At 52.4% G+C, this 11287-nt stretch overlaps 1 protein-coding gene across 7 annotated transcripts; it reads right to left on the reverse strand.

Annotated features, from left to right (window-relative positions):
• Positions 1 to 1129: 1129 nt before the first annotated feature.
• Positions 1130 to 10961, reverse strand: Dact2 (dishevelled-binding antagonist of beta-catenin 2). 7 transcript variants are annotated; one of them, XM_087553117.1, is made up of 6 exons: positions 9519 to 9664; positions 8820 to 8987; positions 7739 to 7897; positions 5026 to 5158; positions 3711 to 3986; positions 1130 to 3208 (listed from the first exon to the last, which is right to left on the reverse strand). In XM_087553117.1, exons 3-6 carry the CDS (start codon positions 7829 to 7831, stop codon positions 1527 to 1529), a joined length of 2184 nt encoding a protein of 727 aa, XP_087409243.1. In that variant the 5' UTR covers positions 7832 to 7897; positions 8820 to 8987; positions 9519 to 9664; the 3' UTR covers positions 1130 to 1526. The 7 variants fall into 7 exon arrangements, with proteins under 7 accessions (XP_087409243.1, XP_087409249.1, XP_087409268.1 ...); XM_087553123.1 differs by lacking the exon at positions 8820 to 8987 and having other exon boundaries at positions 9519 to 9765; XM_087553142.1 differs by lacking the exon at positions 7739 to 7897 and having other exon boundaries at positions 9519 to 9682.
• Between the last annotated feature and the right edge of the window lie 326 nt (positions 10962 to 11287).

An 11287-nucleotide genomic window follows, 5' to 3' on the forward strand; every position in this document is an offset into this window, starting at 1 on the left:
AAGAATGAGAGCATTTTAACAACACACCCAGTGGTATATACTAGATATTAGAAGTGTGTAGCTAGCTTTTTCTTTTCCAGGTCCTCAAAGCTGAGATTGCTTTGAATCTCTGGACTCAAGACTTTTGAATGATTCTGGAACTAGTAAGGTTGTGGGAACTTTCGAAGGTGGATTAAATGTACCTGTGCCCACAAGCCTTAGAGGACCCCAGGCAGAATGCTATAGTTTCAATCTGGAATGTTACTCACAGCTCATGTTTTAAACACTTGATCCCCTGCTGCTGGTAGTGTTTGGGAAGACTGAAAAGTTGGCATTGGTCCCTGGCTTGGGGAAGTTTAGTCACTGGAGGCTGGTCCTTTGGAGTACATTATCTGGTCACTTCCCATCTTGCTTTCTGCTTCCTGGCCTGCCATGATATGGACTAAACTGTCTTGTCATGCCTTCTCTGCGTGATAAGTTGAACCCTCTGAGGCCGTGAGCCAAAGCACATCTTTTACAATAAAACCCAAGTCATACTGGTTTTTAGTTTTTCTTTAAACTCCAATTAAAGTACAAGGGAGACAAATGCCCTGGCCTGGACTGGTTTACAGAGGAAGCCCCTTGCTTTCTTTCGCTTCAAAACTCCCAAAAGATCCATTCTCTCTCTCCCTCCTTCCAAGCTCAAGGGAAGCTGACTTCTTTGTTCTAAACCCCAATCCATTTTGAAGTCTCTTCACCCTTTACCCTGCATACAGCTTCTCGCTACAAGAATATTTAGCCCAAGTGTGATTCTTACTGTAAAAGTATTTTCAGTCAGTCTTCCTGTCTCCTTATTTTTAAGGCTTCTGTCATGTGTGAAGGGGAAGAGACCCCATAAAGTGTACCCCCTTCTTCCTTCTAGGGCAACATGTAATGGGGTCCAGAAAGCCACCTTGTGACTGCAGCACTGAACAGCTGAGCTGAAAACCTATCATTCGTAAGAATGGTTGGAAAATAGACATAATTTTCTTTACAAACATGAAAAACTTATAAATTTTCCTATCCAGTTCACCGGTGTTGAATCCAGGGTTTAGACATTACTCCCAAAATGCCTCTCCTGCCTCAGGTTCACACACGTCTCATGTTGGGAAGGAAGAGACATGACAGTGGCTGAGGTGAAAGGAAATGTGGTTCTTTTATTTGGAGTTCTAGCAGCATGGTGTAGGTGTTTATTCAGACAACTGTAATATGGAGTTAAATGCAAATCTAACCCCCCCTCCCCCAACAGGATGCCGTGATTCTAGGAAGTCTCTGGGGAGGAATGTTAGAGACCTCTCCCCACAAAGCAGGCAGAGTATGGTGGGGAACCAAATTGTGGTTGAGATCATGCAATGAAGAGGGCTGGAGGGAATGTCACTCCAGATGACACAACCACAGTAAGAAGGGTATCTGAGAAACCTAAGCAAAATAGCAGGTTGGTACAATCCTTTGCCTACTCATCACATGGCACGGGATACCACATCTCATGGCACTTTCTAGGGTCCAGGGCTTGTCCTGAAACGCTGGTATCACACCATGGTCATGACCTTCAGGGCTGCTGGCTGGAACCTTCGGATCTTCTTCTTCAGGGCCTTGGAGGCCTTTATGCGGCACAGTTTGGGCACAGGGGGCAGGGATGGCCTGGTGCCTCCTGGTGCCCGCGAGACCTGCTGGAGTGGCACCGGAGGCCAGGCCCATCCCCCTTGCGCAGCCTCTGCACTGCCTATTGCCAGGCCGCGGCGGCTGCTCTGGGCACAGTCTTCTGAATCGTTACTGCTGGACTCGTCCCCAAAGCGGTTGGCAGTGTGGTCGCTAGCCTCCTCGTCCTCGCTGGTTTCGGCAATGGTAGAGTGAAATAACGAGGCGCACTCTGCAGAGTGCTCTGAGGGGTCTGACTCACTCCTCGCACAGGCATCCTGGCGGGCAAGCGAGGGCCTGCTCTGGGCTCGGGGACCACCTGTTCTCTTGGCTGGGGACTTAGGGGGCCCCAAATTGGGCCCAGGTCGGCTGACCGAACGGGATTTAGCTGAGATCTCCATAGTGGATTGCCACCTGCGCTGCTTCCGCCTGGCTGCGGAGCTGAGGAGGGCTGTCTCCATTGGGAAGAGAGCTTGGGATGAGGCGGGGTAACTTTCCCTCTGGGTCACCACTAGGGGGACGAGGAGGGGCACAGGGTAGAGGGTGGACTCAGAGCAGGAGCGTCCAGGAGGCTCTCTGGCCAGTGTGGGTCTCCTATTGAGACCTCCCTGCGGGGGTCTGGAGGAGGGGTCCAGCTCTGTGGACCACGCGGCATGAATGCCCCGCTGTTTCTCCGGTTGTGGTGGGAGCTGCTTCCCCAGCCGTGGTACTTTCTCGCTAACTCTTCTTTTGACCTTCATGGCCTTGTTTTGGGGAGAGCCCATCCTCAGCCTCAATGGGGAGGTTTCATTAGTAGTGGAGGATGTGTAAGCAAAGGGAACCGGGGCCAGAGGCGGGCTTTCTGGTCCCAACACCCTTGATGGTGATAGGACTGGCCCTTGGCCACAGTCAGTGTAAGGCTGCTGGATCTGGGAGGCGGGAGAGGAACTAACAGTATTGTCTCCACGGACACAGGGATTCCAAGGTATGGTTTCCTCCTTTAGGGGGCTGCTGAGGGTCTCAGTACCCACAAGGGACACAGGCCCCTGTTGCCTGAGGCTGTCCTTGGCAGCACCCCTACTTGGTTTCATTCCTCCCCAGTCAGCCCCACAGGCTGGCTTCTCCAGCTGACCCATCCCGTCTGACCTCTGGCCACAGGACTTCTGTGGAAAAGCAGCTGCGTCTCCTCCCTGCTCCTGCCCCACCTCTCTCAGGGGGAGCTCTTGGCCCCGCAGACGCAGTAGTCTGTGGATGTAGGCTTCGGCTGAGCCCAGCTCACGGGTGGGCTCTGGCTCAGGCTCAGGCTGAGTCCCGTTCTGGTCAGCAGGGACCAGAGGGGGCTCCTCAGGGGGTGAGTAGATGTCGAAACACGGAGCTTCTTTAGGCAAAGCAAAAAGAGGGCTCTGCAGAGCCACTGCATGGAGGGGGCTGGGATACGGGTACACCTCCTGGCCTCCCCTGGCCACCAGATCACGCTGGTACTTGGGGTCCAGTGCATGGGCTGGGATCTCTATCCCCTGGCATAGGAGGGATGAGGCATCAGTGCCAGCATTCTGGAGCCCCGTGTCAGCTGGAAGGACTCTCTCGAGGTCGCCTGGGAATGAGACCATGAAAAGCGTGTCAACACAGACAGATGGCAAATCCCTGCTGCCGACAGGCGCTTGTAGAGACCCAGCTCTTGTTTGTGTGTGAGTGCCTGCTCTTCCATTAGAAAGGTCAGGAGATGTCAGCTCAGTGCCCTCACTTAACCACGGCTTGGATGCTATCTGGGACAGCTAACTGCTCCAGCATCCACAGGGTGAGAGTGAAACTGGGGATTTCACCGCAGAGCTCTGAAGGCTGGCACGGAGCCCAGGTGTGAGAGGAATGGGAGGGTCCAAGTCACAACTTTTTCTCTTGGAAAATCACGAAGGGCAAGAAGGGCCTGATTGTCACTCTAAACGTGCCACATTTAGATGTGACGGCAGCTTCCAGATGATCACTTAAAAATCATCCTCCCCACCCCCACTGCATGTGGGGCTTAACGTCTTTCCCACTGGGTCTACAGGTATTATCATCTGCTGTCCCTCTCACTCTCCCCTGCCTCCCTCTCTTACCTGTAGACACCGGTCTGGGCCGGAACATGCCCCTCAGCCGACCTGTGTCCTCTGCACCATGCAGGAGCCTGCTATCTTCTGTGCGCTGTGGGCTCCACGCAGGGACAGTGGTCTCATCAGCAGAGCGGGGTCGCCAGTCCCCCATGCCAGACCTGGACTTGGAGGGCTGGAGCACAGGCAGCCAGCTTCCCAGGGAGGGGGATAGACGGTCGCTGCAGACAGATGCACAGGAGGTGGACAGGGAGCAGGAACCGGCATCACTCAGCTCATAGAAACCTGGGCAGAGCAAGCATAGTGGTTAGCGTATCCCTAGCCAGTGGGCTCTGCCCCAAGGACCTAAGCTCTTCTCTGCTTTTACCACCACAGGGAGGAGCGAGGCACCGATAAGAATGCCTGTGGCCATGGGCCCAGAAAAAGACTGCTCCAGATTCTTGCTGGCAACCTTGGGAGTGGTTCTGGGAACAATTGACCTGTAGTTACCTCAGATGGGGAACTTCCTTGCTTTGGTTACTCTCTCCCTTCTTTAATATGCAACTGAAGGGGCATTTCCTTCTTGGGAGTCCTCAGCCCCAGGGATTGCTGGGCACCTAGTACATGCCAGGATAGACTACAAAAGCCAATACCAAGAGTGCTAAGGGGGTCCCCCAGATTGTCACGCCTGTCTTGTGACCACTGTAACCCAGAGACAGGGGTCCCTGTTTCCAAATTTCAACCCACTCAGAATATTAAGAAAACGAAAGTGACCTAACCACATAAGCCAGCAGAGACTGCCAATGGTGTCCTTCTATAACCTCTGGGTTGGGGGAGGGGACATCTTTGTGTGATTGGCTAACAAGTTATATTTATTTAAATGAAGTAGGTGGTCTGTAAAATAGTCATTCACATGGTCCATGGCCGTCCGGTAAAACCGGGCATTCATAGAATGCTTAATATTACCAGAAAGGTTTTTCCAACTTATATATTACACATTTTATATAATATACATACATATATGTGTATATATACTAGTAGTTTATATATGTATTATACTGTATTGCATGTAAAGTCTTTCGCTTATGTATTATTTAAATATCTACTACATTTATATTTTTCTCTCAGCATGTGTAGTTAAAGCTTTTGTCAGGTCTCCACATATACTTCCCAGGCTGCCCAAGTGACCTCTGAGATCAGCTGAGGACACAGGCTGAAGCTATCACTATTCATAATGTCAAATCAGACAGTGTCCATGAGGGGTGACAGTGAATGCTGTACTGCCTTCCACAGGGGAGGATCCTGTCAGCCCGGCTCCCAGATATCCAGTCATCATCAGTCATACCTGAGCTGGGCCTGCTGTCACTGTCTAAGGCCTCGCAGGGTGACCTGCTTACATCCAGCTGCAGTTCACTTATCTGCTGGTCCAGCTGGTCCAAGTGGGTCTTCAGGCCAGCATCCTGTCTCCTTAGCCGTGACTAGAAGGCAAAAAAGGAGGAAGAATAGAAACTGATGTGAGAACAGAATGTAGACCAAGGTCCAAAGGTGAAACAAACATCAGGAAGACGCAAACCCCCAACTCACGTCAAGTATACCTAACTGGCATCTGCTGCCAACCGATGGGAAGCAACTTCTTGGGTCTCATGGAACGGACAGTAAAGGCTTTGTCACCCCTTGGTGTGTGCCCACAGGCATAGACGCGCGCACACACACACACGCACGCACGCACACACACACACACACACACACACACACAGACACACACCACACACACACACACACACACACACACCACACAAAGTGGGCGGAGTTCTGTATAACATACATAAACTAATCAGTACTGAGTGTTCGATAAAAACCAATTTCTTTCTTTCAATCATGCACTTTCCCCATGTCCAGGTCTAATGGATACATCTTTTCTTCTTCAAGTAACAAGTGAGTTGAAGGCAGACAGAGGGTAAAACACAGGGGCGTGGCTCGCCTGTAGGACAGCATGACCATTATTTTTCTAGTGGGTACTATGTCAGAATCTCAGCGGTGTACAGGATGCTGGCAGTAATAACTTCCTGGTCACTTGCCATGGGAAGAACAGGCCAGGGTGAGCTGAGTAGGATGCTGGCTGGGGCTGGCACTGCTGCCAATCTCAGCTGGCTCAGCCCGTCCCCCCAGGAGCTGACTCAGGGTGGGGTCCACCTCCATGTGCACACACCACACACAGAGGACAGAAGATATTCTAAAGGAACAGAGGGCACCAAGAAATTGGGGTTCCCCCAGAATCTCATCTTGGGAGAAAGAAATGAGCCAGGGGACACCTGGAACCAAAGCTTGTCCCAAAGAAGAGCTTCCCCCAGTTCTGACAATCCACCTACCGCTCCCAGGCACCGGAGACAATGGCAGATTGAATCACACCTCGCTCAGGATTGCTCATCTCTTGCTTCGTTTACATCTATACTAGTGTCAGTAGCCCCAGGATGAACTTGGGGGACACTGGGCCTTTCCACTGATCCCCCTTCTCAATGTGTACACACTGAATATATGCCCTTCCTCAGCTTTTCATCTTGATTTGCTGTGTGAATGGCCTATTGAGGATGGGTGGGTCCTTCTAGCATTTTAGGGCTTCGAGGTCCCAAGCCCCGACCCCCTGAACCTACTAACACAGGGTCTGAAGGGAGAAGAGTGTCTGAGAGCAACATTACCTACCGCCTAGAACCAAAGCTGAACAAAACTTCCCAGAACCACCGCCTGGTCCAAAACCTGCTTCAGTCACAAACGCTCCCTGAAGGACCTGGGTAGAGACCGTGGGTGTCCCACTCAGAAACTGACACTGAGACTCATCAAGGGGCTGACATGGATTTTTTTTTTCCCTGTAAAATCCTACCTTAAAGCCATAAAAGGCCTCTACTAGTCCAGCTCTAGAGAGCGACAGTATCTATCTGCCTCTCCCAATCTGGGCTTCTCTTCTTCAAAGGTCCGGCTGGTTGCCTTGCACAAAGGTTGACCCCTGTGTGCACACCAGGACCAGGACCAGCCGCTCTGCAGGTAACACCTGCTCAGCCAGCCTCAGGAGCTAGTTTCTAATTAACGGTTGAGGTCTCAAGATCCCAGAGTCCTTATGGGCCTCAGGGCTCCTCTGTTGGGCTGTGAGCCCACTATCGGAATTGATGCCACTCTCCTTAAGACTCCCTCTAACTCTGGCCCAGGTTTTCAGCATTTTCCTTAGGCTGAACTTGATGGTCAAAGCCACTGTGACCAGGACTGAGCTCAGCTGGCTACAAAGCCAGGCTGTGTAACTCTTCCTGGAACCGAGCCCATCTATCTGTGGTCTGCAAACTTCATGCTGATTTCACAGAGGCTTTGGAGCATTTAGGTAAATCCCACAGAACTGGGTCAAGGGTCAGAGGCATGGTGCAAGAGAGAACTAAACTTCGTCCCAGTGGTGCAGATACTCAGTATACCTGCAGATCCTGGGCTCCAGGAGAGGCCCCTGGGAGAGCTTGGGGGCTTTGCCAGTTTTCCCATAGGGGAAAAGTCTGGTGGCCACTAAATGTCTGAGACCTGCCATTCTATGGTGCCACTAAAAGGGATGTGGCTGATTCCTTTTAAGGGCTCGCTCCATCCCATAGAAATTGATCTGAATTTGTTTTGCCTTCCCCAAGGGCACTTCCATTTTTCAACCCCCAGCAGAAGACCAAACCAAACCAAAAGAAACAAAAACACCCAAACCAAACAGAACCAGAACTTGATGGCATATCTGTAGGATAAAAAGGTCAGGATGTAGAGATTGAATCTAAGAGACTTCCTTCCTCTCCTCGAATGCTAAGAGTGAACAAAGGAAATATGTTATGCATGAGCTACCCCTTCATGGCCTCCTGCAAACTTCACATCGCATCAGTCAGCGGTGAAGGGCCCTGGCTCACGGATCACGATGCAATTGACAGTGACCCCGGAGAAATCTGGCAGGGCCCTGCTCTCGGCCTCATCCGTTTCTCATTTGACCTCCATCTGCCCCCTGTGTGTTCACAAAGCAACCCAGTCGGTCCAAGGAAAACACCACTCACAGTTACGGAATCAGAGTGGCCCGCTCTTGTGTCACCACCTGAGCCTGCCAAGGGAAGGAATGGCTGCATGCTGTCACTTTCAGAACAAGTCATGACCAGTCAACCCTGGTGGGATGATCCTCATATCCGTCTGCACCCTGTCTCAGGACACCTCTTCTCCTGGATGTAGTGGAGGCAAGATGGAATGTTTCAGCTTCTTGGCCTAGTGCCATCCAGCCACTGCTCCTACTTAAGCCCATGTGTGGGATTGAAAGGCCACCACCATCTGTGACAAGTTTCTGTGAAAACACTCATGAGGCATCCTACAGTCTACAGGGCCACCTGTAGCCAGCTGTGGGGTCAAGGGTCAGAGGGCATGGGATTTCATTAGCAGATTAGTCTATCTTTTTGGTCTCAGCCATTAAGGGTCACTGATTTATCTAGTGAGCGAAATTCCTCTAAGCAGTTACTGCTGAGTTCCCTTTGTGACTTTTGACACTGCAATTAGCAGGGTGTAGCCCATCTGATGGACACCAAATCCCCAGAAATGCTAAACCCACCCTCACTTGAGAATTCCTTCAGGATAACTGCGGAGGACTATAGGGTTCTTTCTACTTCACACCAGAACAAGGGCGGGGGGGGGGGGGGGGGGCAGGTGAGCCAGCAGGAGGACTACTGTGAGCTCTAGTTCCTGCCTACGTTTAACTAGAATGTACTGCAGCTCTTCCCCCATTTTCTTGATTCAGCAAGTAGCTCCCACCCACCCCACCCTTCCTCCACCCCCACCCCGCTTAAGAAAAACGGTGCTAAAGCCACATAAAATTCAATTATTTTTCGCTTTCCCCCTGAACCAAGTTTCAAGACAAAGCCTGTGTGTTCCCCTCCTCTCCTGGAGAGGAGGGGGAGTATGTGTCAACACAAAGCTTGTTTGATCTCTCCACAGGCTGCTGGTAATTGGAGTGTGAGGGCTCACAGATTGGGTTTGTGTATTGCTGACGGGGGAGTTAATCGTTAACCTTAAGGGTCATGCTTATAAATCATCAGTGCGCCTGCCTGGCTGAGGTCACGTGAAGCAGTGTGGAGCCCCTCGAAAGACAGACACCTGTTGTAATGCCTCCTTGGTCCTGTGGGTGCAATGGTGTGCAGGGTCCAGTCCACAGCAGCCATGTCCCTGTCTGGGCAGCATCTGGGCGTCTCAGACTGGAGGAGGCTGCCAGCTGGATTCCGCCCTCAGCCAGATCTCTCACATTCAGGGAAGATTCCAGGTGTCCTGGGGAGTAGTGACTCAGACACTGGACTTCCTGGTTTAGTCACAAACCCAACACTATTCTGAGCTAAAGCTGATTGAAAACAACTGTCTCACCCTGAACTTTACCAAGAGGCTACTCTCAACGGGGCAGATCTAAATTTCACCATGAAAGAAATCCCACTTAAAGAGTTATGGACAACGACTCCACCATACTCTTTTGAGTGTGCATTATTTTGTTATTTTAAAAACACTGCAGTACCAGGGCGGAAAAGATCTTGAGCTGTTTCTAGAAACGGGTTGCAATTCTACTCCTGGGGGACCCCAGTGGTCTACAGAGGAGGACTCGATGGGTGCGGATAGCTGAGAAAGAGCCACCAGTCCCCTCTCACACGTTGTGCAGACCAGAGGACACTCGTGTTTTGTTTTGATTTTTTAACGAATCAGGTGACATGCAATCTAGGAGACATTCTCAGCCGGCAAGACTCCGCAATGACCCAGGCGAACCTAGTACAGTGCCCTGCGGCTCAAGTTCACGCTGTGCTGCCTGCTGACCTGCTCCCGGGGTGAGGTCAGGGTGTGCGCAGACTCCTTTCTGGCGGAATGGAGTCCACGCATCCCCATCACAACAGCACAGTGTCTAGCCAGACTTGCGCGCCGCCGCACCAAGGTTGTATCCGCCGTTGAGGCGGTGCGCAGTCAACCCCGGGTTCCGCGCGCGGCTTTCCAGCTCGCGCCCCGCAGCGCGCTCCCCACGCAGCCTCGCATCTGGCCTCTCCGTTCGCACATTCCACACAACTGCGCCCGGATCGCGCCCCAGCACGCCCCTTCGGCCGCTCGTGCCCCACTTGCTTCTTACCAGCTGCTCCCGTAGCGCGGCCAGCGCCGCCTCCAGCCTCAGCTCCTGGCCGCGGGGCCCTGGCGCTGGGTGCAGGCCCAGGGCTCCCCGCACTCGCGCTTGCTGCGTGGCGCGCAGCCCCTGAAGCTCCTGCAGCCCCGCCAGTGCTGCTCGTAGTCGCGCGCCCACCCTGCGGCGGTCCCAGCCCGCGGGCCCCGGGCCGCTCGGTGCCCACATCTCCCGGACGCTCAACCGCCGCACCGCGCGTCCCCGCCGCGTCTCCCCGCCCCCGTCCGCAGGTCGCCTAGGTGGGGTGGGACCTATCACTGGCCGCGGAGGGCGGTGTTTGCGACGCCCCAGGTCACAGCGGCCGCCCCCTGCCCGCCCTGTCGACCGGCCGCGCCCTCGCCCAACCCCTGAGCCCTTGGGACCTGTGAGCTCATGAGGGTAGGCCAAGAGTCCCTCCGCCAAGGGACAGAAAAGAGCTTAGGCACAGGAGGAGAAAGGTTTTGTTTAGGTTTTTAAATTTAAAAAAAAATCACATTGCAAGAATCATTTGTAAGCTGATTAAAATGGAAAATCCTCTACCAGGTTTCCCAGTGTACATGTTTGCTTCTCCGTTTACTGAGTCCAGCTTTCAAACACATACTACGCACCTTTAAGGAAGCGTCTAGTAAGTTCCTGAGGTGTGCAGCTCTCACCATGGTGGTCACTTCAGCAACACTGTCTGGATTCCAGAAGGAAGCTGCACATTATCTGTCGCCCCCACCTCCTTTACTCACTCCATGCTCAGAGGCCCCCACTGGTCTCCTTTGGACAATGTCCTGAGTGGAATCCTGCGATCCGGGTATTTTGCTGTTGTTAGACTTCCGGGCGCGCCCATTTTGCAGCAATTTACTGACCCAGTGTCTATAGCTTTCGTGTTTCTCCAGTGGTAAGTTAGGAAGAAGTTGCCACCCCACTTCTGCACACAGGCAGGATGGAAATGCTTTCCTCTTCTTGAGTATCTACGGAAGGCAGAATTGTTGGATCGCGGGTGGCTACGGAAGAAACCGCTTTCTGGAGTGCTTACCTTTTTTTCCTCCGAAGCCGAAGCCGGGGTGGAAAGGTGCCAGCTGCACCCACTGCCTCCATCCAGAGCGCCCAGGCTTGTGGAGTGTAGCTGGCAGCGACTCCTGAGGCGGGAGGAGGTTAAGTATCTTTTCCCGGTAGAATCCCTCATTCAGGTACTCTGCTTGCTTTAGTTGGTGATCTCCTTAGTAACTAAGACCAGAGTCTCCTGCACTTTCCTTTTTTACAATTTCCTTCTTAGATGCAGGATTCCCAGAATGTTTCCTCCAGTCTGCAGGTTTCTATTTATTTTACTTCCCTGTTTTTGTTTTGTTTTGGTTCTGAGACAGGGCCTCACGACAGCAGCTCATTCTACACAGACTAGGCTGGTCTCCAAGGAACTCCAGCCTCCTCTGTGTACCTGGATCACAGGTCC

Source organism: Rattus norvegicus, chromosome 1 (genome assembly GCF_021556685.1).
Source record: "Rattus norvegicus strain SHRSP/BbbUtx chromosome 1, alternate assembly SHRSP_T2T, whole genome shotgun sequence".
Taxonomy (NCBI): Eukaryota; Metazoa; Chordata; class Mammalia; order Rodentia; family Muridae; genus Rattus; species Rattus norvegicus.